Genomic DNA, 19356 nt, shown 5'->3' with positions numbered 1-19356 from the left:
AAATAATGATGAGACATTGATCAAACTTAGAATGATTATAAAGGTGTGATGCCTATTTATTATTTTGTCGACAAAATATAAATTTTTCATTTTTTTGCATAATCTTTAAATGTTTAAAAAAAATTGTTATAAACAAATTAACATTTCTTAGAAATTGTTTATTATATTCTAATTTTAAAAAATACTTGAAATGCGTATTTCATAGGTCTTGAAAATTAATGCTTTAAAAAAATTTTCCAACCATTTGCAAAACAGTTAGGAAACAGCAAAATAAATATACGATACCTCCATTTTTATAATTTGTTTTAATGGTTTCAAAGCTTAAAAGTGAGTCTATGGTACAATCTAATTACTCACAAAGAATGTCAAAAATTAGTGCAATGGTTATATTTTAATCAAACATTAAAAAAATTTTCTTGTAATTTTTAGCGCGAAAGTAGGCTTGATACAGAGCCGGAGATAAAATGTTCGCTCGAAGCGACTGACACGCTTAAACTCGCGCGAGTTGTGTATGTGGGCGGGTAGCTACGGTACTGTATTATTCTACTTTCGCGCGTGTAAATTACAAAAAAATATATATATAATCTTTAATTAAAATATAACCATTAAGCTGATAATCGATATTGTTTTATAAATAATTAGCTTGTACTTTAAACTCACTTCTACGCTTTGAAAGAATTTAAAAAAATTATTAACACCGTAGTAATCGTATGTTAATTTTGCTGTTTCATAACTTTTTTGCAAATGGTTGCAAAAAAGTTTTAAAGAATTCATTTTCAAGATATTTGAAATGCGCATTTTAGCTATTTTTCAAAATTATAATATAGTAAAACCTTTCGGAGAAACGTTCATTTGTTTATAACTATTTTTTTTAAACATTTAAAGATTATGCAAAAAAATAAAAAATTTATATTTTGTCGACAAAATCTTAAATACGCATCTCATCTTTATAAGATTTTAAAGTTTGATCAGTGTATTTTAATTATTTTGGTTATTATTGCGACCGTAAATTATTAATTAACAATTGAATTGTTGATAAAATATTCGTTTAATTTTCACCAGCTTCTGGAACTATAATCTAAACCAAGAATGCTTTTAAGTCACCAAATTATTTAATTATTGGTAAATAATTACTTACCTAAAACTTTATTTGAAAATTAAAGATTTTGTTGGGAAAACCCGCATTTTTCGAGGAAAATTTTCGTCGGAACAGATCGGGAAAACACGTCTCTATGCAGAATTTAATCACGGTGAATTTTTATTTGAGTGTTTTTGTTGTAAAGTTAAAATCTTCGGAGTTCTAGTGCAATAATTGAAAAAAAAACACGATTTTCGGGCGCCATTTTGTTTATAAAAAAGTAGCACACTATCTGAGGACTTTGCATACCTATGTTATTAATATATAGGATCTTATAATTCGATTCCAGCAATAAAATTGCTGGTAAATAACTTTTCCCAAAAATGGCCTATTCTCCCATAATCAGCCCAGACTAATGAGGAAGTTACGAATGGCAGTATTGACAGTGATGCAAATTAGAATAAGTTAGTGACTTTTTCCTTTAAATGTCTAAAAATGTTTATATACATTTTTGATATACAGGGTGTTTCATTAATAATTGTCCATATAGTAACCGGAGAAACCTTAGCACAAAATACGAAGATTTAACCTAAAACACTTAAATAAAATGTGGTTCCTTACTGAGTTACAGGGTGTTTTATCTAAAAATTTAAAAACTATTTTTGCTTAGAATTTTAAAACTATTCGACGTATCCTTTTCATACTTGGCAGGAAGTATAGGTGCTATACAAGTTACTAAATTATGTTAAACAAATTTTTCTGGCTATTACCAGAGGCGTACGACGGGGGAAAGTGAATGGTTGATCCTTTCCAAATTCTACGCCACTGGTGGAATTGCTATTTTAGTTCAATTTTTGGATTCCCCATACTTTCTATGAAAATAGTATACTCTTCATTCGTAATGATAAAATCATTAGTTTTCGAGATCTTTGAAGTTAAAAATGAAACGACACGGTTATTTTGATTAATGTATTGTGTCGCTTCATTTTTAATTTCAAATATCTCGAAAACTAATCATTTTATCGTAACGAATGAACAGTATAATATTTACATAAAGAGTATTGGAAAATCAAAAAATTGCACTAAAATAGCAATTTCGTCAGTGGCGTAGAATTCGGGAAGGGTCAACCAGCCACTATCCCATGTCGTACGCCTCTGGTAGTAGCTAGAAACGTTTATTTATCTAAATTTAGTAGGGTGTACAGTACCTACAGTTTATGCTAAGTATAATAAGGATACGCCAAATAGTTTTAAAGTACTGGGTACAAATATTTTTAAATTTTAATCATATGAATCATATCATAAAATTAATCAAAATAACTGTGCCGTTTCGTATTTAACTTCAAATATCTCGAAAACTAATGACGTTATCGTTACCAATGAAGAGTATATTATTTACGTAGAAAGTATTGGAAAATCTAAAAATGGCACTAAAATAGTAATTCCTTCAGTGGCGTAGAATTTTAGAAGGGTCAACCATTCACTATCCCCTGTCGTACGCCTCTGGTAGTAGCTAGAAACGTTTGTGTACCATAATTTAGTAGGGTGTATAGTAACCGCACTTTCTGCCAAGTAAGAAAACGATACATCGAACAGTTTTAAAATGCTGAGCAAAAATAATTTTTAATATTTTAGATAAAACACCCTGTAACTCAGTAAGGAACCACATTTTATTTAAGTGTTTTAGGTTAAATCTTCGTATTATGTGCTAAGGTTTCTCCAGTTACTATATGGACAATTATTAATGAAACACCCTGTATTTCTGTTGTATAAATTTTATTATACCTATTTTTGAAGTTATACTTCTTTAGGCGCGATAGGGAGTGAATGTAAATGTGCGCGACTCCATCAAAAATGTTTGTGTTGGACGCAGATGCGTTATACGTTTTATCTGACTGGGTGTTCAAATGACATGTCAAAAATTATCCAATATGACGGCTCTGGCGTCGCTGTGATTTGTTATGATTATGGTTGTTAAGTTGTGTTTTAAAATTGGTGAGAACAAAAACAAACGTGAGTTGAACTGACTTTTAAATAGTTTTTTTATATAGTAAGCACGTAAAAGTTGGAATAAATTGTTTTTTTCATGAATGGGCGATTTCGGAAATAAATGTCAAAACAGATCGACGTTTATTTTTAAATTATGACTTTTTAACGTATATGTCATACTAGTGACGTCATCCATCTGGGCGTGATGACGTCATCGATGATTTTTTTAAATGAGAATTGGGGTTGTGTGATAGCTCATTTAAATAGAATAGAATAGAAATATGCTTTATTGTCACTAAAATTATACAATTTTATGGACAAAGATTAACATAGAGTCACAAAAAAGATATATGTAACAATAAATACAATTTTATGAAATAAGATAAATCGTCAATAAAAAAATATAAACAAGTTAAAAAAGTGAAGTTAAAAACATAACCAATATATTGCAAAATTACTATAAATTGCAAAATTGAACATACAACATATAACAAAACACAAACAAAGGAACTAATAATTTTAAGCTGCTGTATGTGACACCCAAATAGATAAATACACTTTCGTTACTTGTACATTACTGTGATTTCTTAGTTAGTCATTAGGAAACTCTTCTACTGAATAATATGGTCTTTTAGATAAATGAGCTTTTGTCATTTTACGGAACTTGAGAAAGGATGTTGCAGATTTAAGTTGTAAAGGGAGATGGTTGTACAGTTTTTTTGCGGAATATAGTATAGATTTCTCTACTAACTCAGAAGACGGAATCGGTAAATAGACATCAAAAGTTGAATTTCTGGTGGAGTAGTCATGATGAAGCCTTGCTGCAAAGACATGCATGTGTTTACGAATTAAGCAAACAGTTTCTAAAATATACAAAGATGGAAGGATTAAAATTTCGTGATCTTTAAAGTAACTTCTGCAATGGGTTGTTCTTCTGAGGCCAAAGAGATATCTTATTGCTCTTTTTTGTAATTTGAAAATAACATCAAATTGGGCAGGTGTACTAGACCCCCAAAATGGAAGACCATATCGAAGATGAGACTCGAACAAAGAAAAATATGTTATTTTAGAAGATGCTAAATTGAGTCCCTTCGAAACAGATCTTATGGCATAGCCGGCTGAGGCGAGTTTCTTACTTAACCAATCGATATGAAGGGACCATTTAAGGTTGCTGTCTAAAAGAATACCATGAAATTTTACAGAATCAACGGTAGAGATCTGGCTGCTATTCACAAGCAGGGGTTGAAGAGCACCTTTATAATATGATAATGCTACCGTTTTATCCACGTTAAAGGAGAGTAAATTAGAGTCAGACCAGGTTTTTACCGTAAGAAAGTCAGAAGTTATAGTTGCATGAAGAGTTGCAATAGTTGAGTTGCTCCAAGTGATACTGATATCATCAGCAAAAAGAAAAATTTTTCCATCGATTTTTAAATTAGCGATGCCATTTATAAAGATAAGGAAAAGTAGAGGGCCCAATACTGAACCTGAACCTTGTGGTACTCCACATACAATGTTTTTGAGACTAGAGTCAGTATCATTTGCTATAACCAGTTGTTTCCTATTGTCTAAGTAAGATTTGAACCAATTCAAAGAAATACCTCGAATTCCATAGAAATTTAGTTTTTTAATCAAAATGTCGTGATTTACACAATCAAAAGTTTTGGTATAGTCACAGAAAACAGTGGCAGTAAAAAGATTAATGTTTAGTGCTTGGTAAACCTCCTGAAGTACAGAAAACATGGCATCAGTTGTACATTTATTAGTTAAGAAGCCGAACTGATTTTGTGATAAAATATTGTTATCAATGAGAAAGTACATAACATCAAGTACATAATCGGGTTTTTATGAGCCTCTCAATAATTTTGCAGAGTACCGGTAGTAGGGCAATAGGTCTATAGTTGCAGGCATTAGATTTTTCACCACCTTTATGAAGAGGAATAATAATGGCTGTCTTTAGGCACTCTGGAAATTTACCAGTTTCAAAGGAATCATTAATTAGTGACACGAGGAGTTCTAACACATTATCTGTGAGATTTGAGAAGATTTTTATGGAAAGTCCATCAGTACTACAAGATGATTTGCTTTTGATACTAGTGATCGTTTGGAACAATTCAGATTTTTAGATTGGTCTTATAAAGAATGAATTCGAGACAATTTCTGAATTAGGGAGATAGGAAATGGGATCTTGTTGAGACTGAACAGTTGATGCTATATTTTTACTCACGTTAATGAAGTATTCGTTTAGATTTTCAGGGTTTGGAAGGGCAAATGTTTGAGCTGCGTGTGTTTTATTTCGAAGATCGTTTATTATGGACCAAGTTTCTTTTGAAACACTTTTGGAGATTCCCAGACGATTTTGATAGTGGGCTTTTTTAGCTGATTTGATGAGTTTTAGGTATGTGACTCTGTATTTGGTGATATATTGAGTGACAGAGACGTTAGTAGTAAATTTCTTGATATAAAGTAGTGAACGCATATTTTTTGCTGATATGCGGATACCTTTGGTAGCCCAGGGTTTGCGATGTTTTGGCTTAATCGAAATTAAAGGAAATGCCTTATTGAAGATACAGAAAAGCTTCTCTAAAAAATCACTGAAATTATAGTCCACGTCCGTAGAACGAAAATAACAGTCAGAAGTTAAACATAAATTTTGGAATTTATGAAAATTCCGAGCGGAAGAAATCCTACCTAAACGTCGGGTTTTCGAAGAGGGTCTGCTGAAGGTGTTAAATTTCGTATATACTGCTTCATGATCCGATAGTTCCGCATAATAACTGTAGAGCAGACATCAAGGGGTGAGAAATCGGAGACAATATAATCGATTATGGTAGATGTAGTTTTTGTAATCCTTGTAGGAGAATTAACGTGCATTGAGAGACCATATGATTCAAATATGTTGACCAAGAACATTTGGGTAGCACAAGCAGCAGCATAATTTATGTTGAAGTCTCCGCATAGAATTTTTCTGCTTTTGTGAGGCAAGTCATCTAACAAATTTAGCAGGTTCTGAAAAAATAGTTCCACGGAAGGGTCAGGTGATCTATAGATGCAAATAATGTAAAGATTAAGATTTTTGTTAACAGCTAAGGAAAACTCAAAGAAGGCTTCATTCAACAGAAAGTCATATTTTGTTATCAGAGAAAAATCATTGTTTGCAGAAAGAATTAGGTTGCCTCCATGAGCTGAGTTTGGACGATCATACCTAGCAATTGTGGTATATTTCTCTACAAAAAAGGCTCGTTGACTTCAAGCCAGTGTTCTGTAACAGCAACTATCTGGGGAAATCCTAATTCCTCTAGAAACAAAAATAATTCGTCAGTTTTATTTCTTATAGAAAGACTATTAATCAGAACCATAATAAAGTTGTCATCACTAAAATTATTCGAGGTTTCTAGTTCCTCAGAATATGTCGTATTATTTAAAAATTTCGTCTTGGAGAGCTAGTGGAATAATAATTTCGGTGACATTCCCTTGACTTTTTGCAGGTGAATAATTCTTTCCGAAGTGAGAAAAGACCTAAAAGCAGCAAGATCAGCGTCTACCTCATCTGCACCAATTACATAAGCATCGTTGAATTCTAGAAGAATTTTTCTTAGATCTTCACTCTTATTCGGAAGTCCTTCGGAAGCCAGAAACAGTTTAACACTTGTGTTGGTACACCCGTCATAAAATACTGATGCAGGTTGGTCGTGAAGCAAAGCAAGATGAAGTTTAATGGCCTTCAAGTTATCCGGTTCCCTTAATCTGGCTAAAAGATATCGACTATTCGAGTTATTGGTTAATCTAACTCTTGGTGGGGTCAAAGGATCCAGATTTATCGATGGTTCTAAAGTATCCTTCTTAATGAAATTAATATGAGAACGGAAAAGATCTTTAGATTTGCAAATTGCAATGGCCTGCTTGTCTGTCAGTATATTTGTGGTATCAATTTCATTCTTGTTGTTATTTGAAATGGTAATTGGATTTTCCAAGTTAACCGTACTTCTGATATTCTCCGGATTTATATTTGTCTCAGATGAAGTCGTTGGTTCGGAGAATAAGGATTCTGTAGACCACTTAACGTTTACACCCGGTGGCCAAATTTCTTTATTAAATAATAAGTCAATAGATGTGTTAGACCTAATTCCTATTTTGAATGAGGAGCCAGTTTCTGAGTTGGCATCTTTAAGGAGGGCGTAACATCTTATGTATTCCTTGATACCTAGCTTTTCTTTAATGTAATGAACTACTTGTATAGGTGTGTATATTGGGGTTAAGTTGCTAATGACGACAAAGTAACATTTGTCTTCTGCAATTTTTGTTTTTTTGACTGTACTGGTTTCGAAATGCTGGGTGGCTTCAGTTTGGGTACTTGAACTGGCATACACTATGTTTTTCTTCGATACCTCTTTCTTCGTTGGTATAGTAGGTAGTTTGTTGGAAAGATTACACATTTGATTAGATATTTCACTGATGTGTGAAGAGAGCCTCTCTAATCCCAACTTTATCTCAGATGAATTTGTATCTTGGACTTGTACCTTAATCGTGTCATTTGAACAGCCGAAAAAACTGACGATATATTGAAAATATCTTGTTCCCTCTGCCTTATGGATTTTAAAAGATATTCAGGATTTAACAGGTTATTTAATTTATGAATCTCGTCAATTTTGTTTGTAAGATAGTCTAATTTGCCGTCATTCTTTGCTAATAAATCTTATGTCTCGATAAATACAGGCAAATTATTTGTGAGTTTTTTAGTAACTTGAATTAAGGCGTCAAAGTTCTCTTGTGGTATTTGATTTTTTGTTAAATTTGTTATTTTTCATTTACATATCTGATGCTAGTAGTCCACTCTTTCACGGTTTTTGCTCCAAATTTTAAAGAACCGCTTGGATTGACATGAAATTTGCATACGTATAGCTTACATGTCAAAGAAAAAAAGTGATATTGTGCCGATGTGCGCTTTTGCTCTAGGGGTGACTTTCACCCCCTCTTGGAAGTGAAAAAATATATTTCCAAAATAAGTCCGGAAATGGGTAAACTGACTAATTTTAAGTAACTTTTGATCTGTAGAGCTTTTTCGCCAAGTCATCACTTTTTGAGTTATTTGCGAGTGAATATGTTCGTTTTTCAACAAAATAACCACATTTTTAGACGGTTTTTCGCAAATAACTCAAAAAGTAAGTATTTTGTCGAAAAAACGTTCTTAAAAAAAATATAGCCTATAAAAATGTAAAAAAATGGTATACGAGTTAGGTCTCTGCATCTCGTAGAACCAGAGTTATAGCCTATGAAAAATAGATTCATATTCACCAAATTTCAAATAAAACATTTCGACGTGAAATATCCAAAAAATTAAGCACTTTTTGGGGAAAATCCATTATAACTTTTTTAAAGTGTTTAAAAAAAGATTTATTTTTCTTTTTACAAAAAGCTTCTTGCATTAAATTGAAGCAAGTTACGCTCAAAATAAAGTGGGTCCCTTTTGTTTTTGCAAAAAAAATCGGGAAGACCACCCCCTAATTAGCAACTTAAATGAATTTAATCGTTACCGCTCCACAAATTATTTTACTTATTTTGTGTTTATATGATCTGTAAGTTTCATCGATTCAAAGTGCTTATTTTTGAAAAAATTTGGTTTCAAAGTAAAATTTTTAAAAATTTAAATTTGGAAAAATATGCTTTTTTTTCAAAATAAAAATTGTTAGAGATACCAAAAATCTCGAAACACAAAAAAAGTCAGATTTGCTTTTCTGAATATCATGTATTTTTTTGTTTTTCATGTAAGCAATACTTATTCGACGTGAATAAGTATTGCTTAGACAAAAATTTACTAAGATTTGGTGTTTCTAAATTTGCATACATTCGTGATCAGTGACTCGTTCAACCCCTTTTAACTACAGCCCTTTTAAAAATAAGGACTTTGACAATGAAACTTACAGATCATATAAACAATATATACACGAGTCAAGAAACTTATGAAGTCGTAACGATTAAGTTCATTTAAGATACTAATTAGGGGGTGAATTTATCGATTTTTTTACCAAAACCAAAAGGGACTAACTTTATTTTGAGCGTAACTTGTTTAATTTTGATGCTAGAAATTTTTTTTATAAAACAAAATCAAGCTTTTTTTAAACACTTTAAATAAGTTAAAATGAGTTTTCCCCGAAATGTGCTTCATTTCTGGTTATTTCACGTTAAAGTATTCGATTTGGAATTTGACGAATATGAACCTATTTTCATTAGCTATAACGCTGCTTCTACTAGGTGTAGAGACGTGATATATACACCATTTTTAAAAAAATTTCACAAGCTACATTTTTGATAAGAATATTTTTTCGACAAAATACTCACTATTTGAGTTATTTGCGAAAAACCGTCTAAAAGCGTGGTTATTTTGTTGAAAAAATGAACATATATTCACTGCCAAATAACTCGAAAAATATTGACTTAGTGAAAAAACTCTATAGAACAAAAGTTACTTAAAATTAGCCAGTTTATCCATTTCCTGACTTCTTTGGACTAATATTTTTTCACCCCCAAGAGGGGTGAAAACCACCCCCAGGGCAAAAGCACATATCGGCACAATATCACTTTTTTTCTTTGACTTGTTAGCTATGTGTATGCCAAATTTCATGTCAATCCAAGCGGTTCTTTAAAATTGAGAGGTTTTGCAATATTTTACCGTTAAAGAACGGACTATAGGTGAATCACATAATGTACAGAAATATCTTAAATGGGCATTTTTGGATCTAGTAGAGTTTTTGAGGTGGTTTTATTGAGGCCCGGTTATTGAGGTTATAAAAGGTTATTCAATTCTCTATTCAATATAATAAATACGAACCTAATTATTTATAGAGGGTGTCCAAAAAATAATTTTTTGCATTAAATTAATTGAGACAAAAAGAAGAATGTACCTATGTAATTTATTTAATTCAAAATACATTTTACTGCTGTCAGAAAAAAGGAAAAAATATTTATTTGACAAATAAAAATTGTTTTCCGCTTAAATTCGATACTAAAGCAGCCACCCAACTGCCTCTTGGCAGTTTGAACATTTACTTGAATCGAAAACCAATGATTATTCTTAAAAAAACATTTTTTTTTCTGTTTTATGATGGCAGTAATGTGATGTGTTTTGAATTGAATAAATTACATACATTTATTCTTATTTTTAGGTCTTATTTTGGAATTTAATTCCAAAAACATTTTTGAACGCCATGTATAAATAATTATGTTGATGTTTATATTTTTGAACAGAGACTTGAATAACTTTTCAAATGAGCTATCACACTTCCTCTATTTTAATTTCAAAAAATCATCAATTACGTCATCGCGTCCAGGTGGATGACGTCACTATATTTATATATGCCAAAAAATTGTAATTTAAAAATAAAAATCGACCTTTTTCGGGATTTCAGGGATTTTATTCCAATCTTTACGTGCTCACTGTATATATTTTTTGACTTATTAATATAGAAAAAAAAAAAGAGTGTGTGTAGTTTGTAAGCACGAAAGAAGTTATAGTTCTATTTTGATGATTTCAACGAAACAAATATATTTTAAATATTTTAATTGTATTTTTATTTAAATATTAAACTAATTTTAATACTTAAAATAATCCCAAAAATTAAAAGTAACTGACATTTTTATGAACTGAGGCGTCGTCCCCGCAATTGCTTTTCGTCTGATGAATCGTATAAACTCTAAAAAACGTCGGTTTTCGACAAAAAATTATAACATAATTTTTTTATGGGCTATCCGCTATAGTGTTTGTATTTTCGTCAAATTTTAAAATCGTTAAAAATGGTAAATTCTCGATAAATAATGTTGACGAACTTGTCATTTGTTGACGAACTGGAGAGTCTCAGCAATTGCTTTTCCCTTGAGGAATCGTAAAATATTAAAAAACTTCTGATTTTCTACACAATTTTAATATAAATATACCTTCTAACGTGCGTACAAAGTACACACACACACATTCTTTTTTTTTTTTTTGTAAAAATCATTCTTTTCTCCACTTTAATATTTTCGATCATGAGGCATAGGCGTAACCAGGGGGTGGTTTTGGGAGTTATAACCACCCCCTTTTGGATGAACTTTGAGCTCTATACGCTTAACACCATTATTATTTCATACCCCCCAGAGACCTTCAAGTAGATGGAACCCCATTAGGATCATTTTGGTTATACCTCTTTCATGAGGGGTATGTCCAAATGTGCTTTTTTTTCATGTAAAAAATTAAGGATTATTTCTAGTGGTTGAAAATGAAAAAACAAAAAATAATGAAATATCGATTTAAAATTGATTTAATTAGATATCAAATTAATTAAAAAGGGGGTACCAAAGGGGGTATTCTATAAGGGTTAAATTAGTGAGCCAACCAACAGCAATGTTTTAAATATAAAAATAAATTTATTCAACTTTATCAAACGCTATTAAATCCTAATAAGTACTTTGATTTATGTTACAACTAGTTTTACACAACTATATATAAAATAATAAGCATATATTGGCATAGTGTAGACTTTGAGTGGGGATCTAAGTGAGAGAGTAAACTAATGACAATTAAAGTTGCTTGTGCTGGAGATTAAAGTTAGTCCAGAAAGCCACTGCGCATCCGCTAGGAAAAATATTCTAATTCGGATTTTTTGCACAATCTTACTCAAAAAGGACTCCTTTTAACAAATTTGGATGTTGCTAGGACCAAAAGGTGGTCAAAAATTTTTTAAACGTTTTTTTTGTTTTTTTTCCTAAAAATATTTTTTTTGTATGGAAAAAAGTTTTTTTAGGTTTTTTGGATCATTCCAAACAGAAAAGATCTTTAGTGACTTTTCTCTAAAAATGATAGTTTTTGACATATAAGCGATTAAAAATTGAAAAATTGCGAAATCGGCCATGTTTAACCCTCAAAAACTATGTGAAAAACTGAAAATTTAAATGTTTGGAATACAATATTCAAAACTCCTTTGTTTTTTAATTGCTAATCAAGCGTGCGCGTCACTATTTTCCACCGACATTATGGTGCAAATGAAAGGAATAAATTTGTTATTTCGTAAACCGGCGGCTTTAAGGAAAAATCCCGAAATAGGTCGATTTTTATTTTTAAGTTATGATATTGTGGCATATATGGTATACTAGTGACGTCATCCATCTGGGCGTGATGACGTAATCGATGATTTTTTTAAATGAGAATATTGGTCGTGTGCTAGCTCATTTGAAAGGGTCTTCAATTTTCTATTCAGTAATATAAACATTCATATAATTATTTATACAGGGTGTCCTTCTACTTCTGTTTTTGTTAAATAAGTTAATTTACGAAAAATATTTTTTGGACACCCTGTATAAATAATTATGTAAATGTTTACATTACTCAATAGAGAAATGAAGAACCTTTCAAATGAGCTACCACACGACCCCTATTCTCATTTAAAAAAATCATCGATTACGTCATCACGCCCAGACGGATGACGTCACTAGTATACCATATATGCCACAATATCACAACTTAAAAATAAAAATCGACCTTTTTCGGGTTTTTTCCTTAAAGTCGCCGGTTTACGAAATAACGAATTTATTCCTTTCATTTGCACCATACTGTATACACATGCAACGGTGTCGCGCACGCGTGATTAGAAATTAAAAAACAAAGGAGTTTTGAATATTGTATTGCAAAAAACTCTTCGGGATTTCATCAATCGATGTTTAAAGAATATCTACCTACCTTGGCAACATTCAAATTTTCAGTTTTCCATATAGTTTTCGAGGGTTAAAAATGGCCGATTTCGCAATTTTTCAATTTATAATCGCTTATATGTGAAAAACTGTAATTTTTAGAGAAAAGTCACCAAAGACCTTTTCTGTTTGGAATGATCCAAAAAACCTAAAAAAGCTTTTTTCCATGCAAAAAAGAAAAAGAAAACTCTATTCAAGGAAAAAATAGTATAAACAATGTGCTAAAGTATGAAAGAAGGTCATAATATAATTTGGAAAAAGTATCATATGGGCCAGTATCATTAGAAATAGTGTAATTGAACTACATAAAAAACGTCTTGAAAATGTCTGAGAATAGAGAGACCTGGTGGTGGTTAAACGAAGTTAAAAAAGGCCAAACGTAATGCAGAAAGAGAAAAGATTGAAACAATGAAATACTAATTCCCGAAAAGGATTTGGAAAGAGATGGAACAAGGATTTTAATAGTTTAGATATTAAGTGAAGGATTTGACAGAAAACTAGTTGAATTAACAGATACAGTCAGTAACAATACCTACTTCTTACCACAATTACAAACGATAACACTCCTTTGGAAGTGTGAAAATCATTAGGAGAAACAGGAACAACTTGGCTAAGACAATGATGGAATGATGATTATTTATAAGCTTCTTCTTCTTTTAGTGCCTATTCGTTTCGAATATTGGCGATCATTCTGGCTATAATGATTTTATTAACTGATGCTTTAAATAGATTAGTTGTTGTTGTGGAGAACCATTTCCTCAGGTTCTTTAACCATGATATTCTTCTTCTCCCAATTCCTCGCTTTCCGAATACTTTACCTTGAAGGATTACCTTCAGTAATCTGTATTTAGTGCCGTTTTTCATTATGTGTCCGAGATATTGTAACTTTCTCCTTTTAATGGTATACATCACCCCTTTTTCTTTGCCCACTCTTTGTAATACGGTCTCGTTGGTTATCTTGTCCGTCCATGATATCCTTAGGAATCGCCTGTATAGCCACATCTAGAAGGCTTCAAGTTTTTTCCCCATTGCTTCAGTGAGTGTCCAGGATTTAACTCCGTAATACAATATTGAGAAGATATAACATCGTAGGAGTCTTATTTTTATCTCCAGATTAAGGTTATGGCTTTTAAAGAGTTTGGTTATGTTATTGAATACACTCCTAGCATTCTCTATTCTACATTTTATTTCTTGTGAGTGACCCCATTGTTCGTTTACTATTGTTCCAAGATAGTTATACTGTTTTACTCTGTCCACTGGTGTATTATTGATAAGTAGTTGGGCTCCTCTAATTTTATTTTTGCTGATGATCATAAATTTAGTTTTTGATATATTTACTTGAAGTCCAAGTCTTTCACTTACTTTATTTACTTTGTTTATTAGGTGCTGTAAACTGTTCAAACTGTCTGCAAAAATAACGGTGTCGTCTGCATATCGGATGTTGTTTAGGCGTTCTCCATTTAGAAGTATTCCATGTTCGCAATTTTCTAAGGCTTCACTAAATATTTCTTCCGAATATAGGTTTAATAATATAGGTGAAAGTATACAACCTTGTCTAACACGTCGTAGAATCTGGATCGCTTTAGTTGGTTCACTTCAAAGATTCGTTCTTATTGTGGCTGATTGGTTCCAGTATAAATTTTGTATTATACGTCGGTCTTTATCGTACATTTGGACTTTTTTAGAACATCCATCATTTTTCGGAGTTGAACTGTATCAAATGCTTTTTGGTATTCCACAAAGCAGGTGTAAATATCGCAAGTCATATCTCTGCATCTTTGAAATAAAACCTGTAGACAAACAGTGCATCTCTTGCACCTACGCCTTTCATGAATTCAAACTGTGTGTCTTTTATTCTCTCTTCAAATAGCTTGTATATTCTACGATGTATAATTTTAAGAAAAAGTTTTAATGTATGGCTCATTAGACTTATTAGCCTATATTCTCCGCAATTTTTTGTTCCCTGTTTCTTGGGTAAGGTAATAAATTCTGAAACTAGCCAATCTTTTTGGATATTGCCTGTGTCATAGATATTATTAAAGATGAAAGATGAAGTTTTTCACTCCTAAAAGCAACATTAATAATATTGAAAATATTAGAAATATTACTAAAAGATTTTTAAATTGAAAAACGTATTGGAACATTTACCTGACACCTCCAAGGCTTCTACAATTTGCAAGCCAAATGGATGCTGCAGTGAAGACAATGGAAAGGAATTCTACACTATGCAATTCATATCCCCAGTCTGCAGCTTGGTAAAGTTCCAACGGAAAATGCACCTAGTTACTCTACGGAGTAATACGAAAGTAAAATAAAAATGTATACCATTTTTATTATTCAGTTGCAATGCGAAGGCAAAACAATCTTACTTTTCAATAGAATACGGAGGGCAATCCAGCTCTCTGAATCGCGATTTTCGATTTTTATTGGAATCTCATCGGAGAGAGCGCAGGCTTGTTCTCCATATCCTAACTGACCAGCACCGAGAGTTTTTCCCACACATTACAACTAAAACAAATAGGGTAGGTGACTACAGTCATTTGGCAATTGAAAGATGAAGTTTTTCAATCCTAAAAGCAACATTAATAATATTGAAAATATTAAAAATATTACTAAAAAATTTTTAAATTGAAAAACGTATTGGTATATTTACCTGGTGACACCTCCAAGGCTTCTACAATTTGCAAGCCAAATGGATGCTGCAGTGAAGACAAAGGAAAGGAATTCTACACTATGCAACTCACATCCCCCGTCTGCAGCTTGGTAAAGTTCCAACGGAAAATGCACCTAGTTACTCTACGGAGTAATACGAATATAAAATAAAAATGTGTACCATTTTTATTATTCAGTTGCAATGCGAAGGCAAAACAATCTTACTTTTCAATTAGAATACGGAGTGCAGTCCAGCTCTCTGAATCGCGATTTTCGATTCTTATTGTAATCTCATTGGAGAGAGCGCAGGCTTGTTCTCCATATCCTAACTAACCAGCACCGAGAGCTTTTCCCACGCATTGCAACTGAAACGCATAGGGTAGGCAATTGAAATATGAAGTTTTTCAATCCTAAAAGCAACATCAATAATATTGAAAATATTAAAAATATTACAAAAGATTTTTAAATTGAAAAACGTATTGGTATATTTACCTGGTGACACCTTTAAGTCTTCTAAAATTTGCAAGCCAAATGGATGCTGCAGTGAAGACAAAGGGAAGGAATTCTACACTATGCAATTCACATCCCCCGTTTTTATCAAGGACGGAACATCGGAACTTTACCAAGCTGCAGACGGGGGATGTGAATTGCATAGTGTAGAATTTCTTCCCTTTGTCTTCACTGCAGCATCCATTTAGCTTGCCAATTGTAGAAGCCTTGGAGGTGTCACCTGGTAAATGTACCAATACGTTTTTCAATTTAAAAATCTTTTAGTAATATTTTTAATATTTTCAATATTATTAATGTTTGCTTTTAATATTGAAAAACTTCATCTTTCAATTGCCAGATGACGCTAGTCACCTACCCTATTTGTTTCAGTTGAAATGTCTGGGAAAATTTCTCGGTACTGGTCAGTTAGGATATGGAGAACAAGCACCTGCGATTCCAATAAGAATCGAAAATCGGATTCAGAGAGCTGGATTGCACTCCGTATTCTAATTGAAAAGTAAGATTGTTTTGCCTTTGCATTGCAACTGCAATTTTTATATTATTATGCAACACATTTTTATATTATTAAAGATCATCATCAAGAAGTTTAAGAAATGCAGATTGTGCTCTGTCTGGTCCTGGAGCTCTACCTTCTTTTAGTGTTATTAGGGCTGCTCTTATTTCTGACACTAGTATGGGTGGTCCTGTTCTCGTAGGAATTGGGGACTGGTTCTTATTCTCATCAAAAATTAAATATCGTATGTAATTTTTCCAGGTATTATTGATAATCTTTTTGTCCACGATTTTCTCTCCATTGTCGTTAACAAGTTTACTTATTCTTATGTTTTTACATTTGCCTGTAATTTCTCTTACCTTCTTATGCACGTTGAAGCAGTCGTATTTACTTTGTAGAATTTCGATTTCTTGGCATTTTTTCTCCAGTTCTTTCTGTTTGGCTTCTCTGATCTTTCTATGTATCTCTCGCTGTAATGTTTTATACATGGAGTTATCGTTCTTTTTTTTTTCCTTCTTTCTTCCTTTTGTTGCAGAATCTCTGTCGTCATCCATGTCTTATTCTTACTTTCTTCGTTCTTCATAAAATTTTCTTTAATCGTTTTATTAAGGGATTCTATCTCATCTTCTGTGCTTTCCGTTGTATTATCGATTTCTTTGAATTTTCTATTTAATGTTTTTCTGACTATTTCTTTTACTTCTCTATATTTCAGTTTTCTCATGTCATGTTTTTTCACAGTTTTTCTGCGTATTTTCTTTAACTTGGTTCTATACACGCCCACTAAAGGATTGTGGTCAGATTGAATATCAGCGCCTGGGTAGTTTAAATGCTAATAAAACTTTATTATACATCTTCCCAGAATTTTTTAAAATAATATTTTTTGAGAACTATTTCCGGAGTGGAAGTTGATTTTGGAACAATATTTGTGGCTCAATCTCATATAAGTGTATACGCCTGCATTCCGCGTACCAAAAAAGTTGATTAATAGCAAGCTAAAAATTTGTTAATAGCATAGCGGTGTCTAGTCGGACAAACCTTGATGTATGGGAACACTGGAACAGGTGAAGTTTTAACTGTGGAACAGGTTATAATTTTCGAACGTCAAACTACGAAAACGTCCCATGTACTTTGTCGGACAGAACTTCCAATTGATTTGTCACCCATACATTAAACTCTTGTGCAAAACTTAGACTGCTATTTACCACCATGTTGTTCGTTTGCCATGTTCTACGTGTCGGACTTATCAAAAGTGCCCAACATATTGTCGGACAAACATTTTTTATACATTATATCAAGTTTGCTATTGAATAAACTTAAAAACGACCTGCTACTTTTCACAATCATAAACTTGTCAGGATGACACCTTCCACGATTAAACTTCCCGTCCCAGTGTTCCTATACATTAAAGTGTGTCCGACTAGACACCGTTAAGCTATTAACAAATTTTCAGCTTTTTTCAGCTTTTTAGCTTTTTTTGGTAAGCGCGATCCAGGGTTAATAATATTTCAATCTTGATTTATCTCGTATAATTTAAAGTATAGAATATTTTTCTAATAAAATTATTGTCATAATTTGGGTAATATTATTTTTCAATTTATTTACTACGTTTTTATTTCAGGCTGATCACATCATTCCATTTAAAAACCCCAAGAGAATTAAAAAAGCGTCAATCATCTTCATAGCAGCAGTCACATTCACCACGGGTCTAATTTATGCCTACGATATCATTTTGAAAGCACGAGGGAAAAGTATTTTGGCGTACATAAAATATTACTTTGCATTTTATATGCTCTACAGTATTGTCATAATGATAGAAGTGTTCTATTGGCACATAATACTTTTGGTAAAAGTCCGAATCTCTTTGTTGAACCAGGATCTTGCCAAAGTTAGAGACCGAACGAATGTTAGTAAAAACGTGATTTTAGAGGATATCGTCGGGAAAGTTTATTTAAGCAAAATTATTGTTAATGGTGAGAAAATTACTAATAGGTTCAATAATGGAAGAACGTCTAGTATTGACCCCTACGTAAAAAGCGAGGAATCTCAAAATATAGGTAAATGGATAGATTAGTTATCATAATAAATATCTAAAATTATCAGATTTAAATACTACTCTCAATTCCAAGCTAAGCTAACATAGTTTCAGGCGCCTAATAGGTGAGTGTGTCGTGACGTCGCAGCTTGTCATTGGAGTGAAATAAATTTTTAACCAAATTTAATTGATTTCTAATTTAATTGATTTAACGCTATGAAAACAACATTTTTGGGAAAAAAGAGATACCGGAGAAAGTAAAAACGGCGGTCGTTAAATCAGTAGTTAGACCAACAAGCATGTATAGCGGCGAGACATGGACATTGACGGGGAGACAAAAATCCAGAGTCGATGCTATGGAAATGAGGTTCCTGAGGAAAATAGCAAACAGAAAGAGGACAGACAAAGTAAAAAACGAAACAATTAGATAAAACCTAAAACTAGAACCAATCAATGAAAAAATGTTGGAGGGACAACTTAGATGGTCCGGGCACGTGCGTAGAATGTCAAACTAGAGGCTTACAAAACAAGTGTTCGAAACTAGAATGCAGGGGAAAAGCAAAAGAGGAAGACCAAGAGTTATGTGGGTAGATGAAATCAGGAAGGAAGTCGAGAAGAAGGGATTGACATTGGAAAGTGCAAGAAACCTAACTTAAAATCGGAAAGCATGGAGACTACAGTGCCAAACTCAACTCCACCAGCCTTACACCTAAAGGCTTAGGATTAAGTAAGTAAGTAATTGATTTCTAAAGAAAGGCAAGCTGCGACGACTCGACAAATCCAACGATCAGGCGTCTGAGATTGGCGTCCTAGCTTAGCTTGGAAGTGAACGTAGTATACACAAAAGTTCGTAAGGCTTGAGTAGCTATTGCCGAATGACAA

General features: G+C 32.4%; 1 protein-coding gene across 1 annotated transcript in view; it reads left to right on the top strand.

Annotated features, from left to right (window-relative positions):
• Positions 1-19356, top strand: part of LOC114330224 (gustatory receptor for sugar taste 43a-like) — a 119859-nt gene that overhangs the window by 38178 nt on the left and 62325 nt on the right. Inside the window, exon 3 of the mRNA XM_028279548.2 lies at positions 18061-18496. Within this exon, the coding sequence (XP_028135349.1) occupies positions 18061-18496 (436 nt within the window). The remainder of the gene's footprint in view (positions 1-18060; positions 18497-19356) is intronic.

This window comes from Diabrotica virgifera, chromosome 7, assembly GCF_917563875.1.
Source record: "Diabrotica virgifera virgifera chromosome 7, PGI_DIABVI_V3a".
Taxonomy (NCBI): domain Eukaryota; kingdom Metazoa; phylum Arthropoda; class Insecta; order Coleoptera; family Chrysomelidae; genus Diabrotica; species Diabrotica virgifera.
This window is presented reverse-complemented; position numbering and strand designations above follow the sequence as displayed.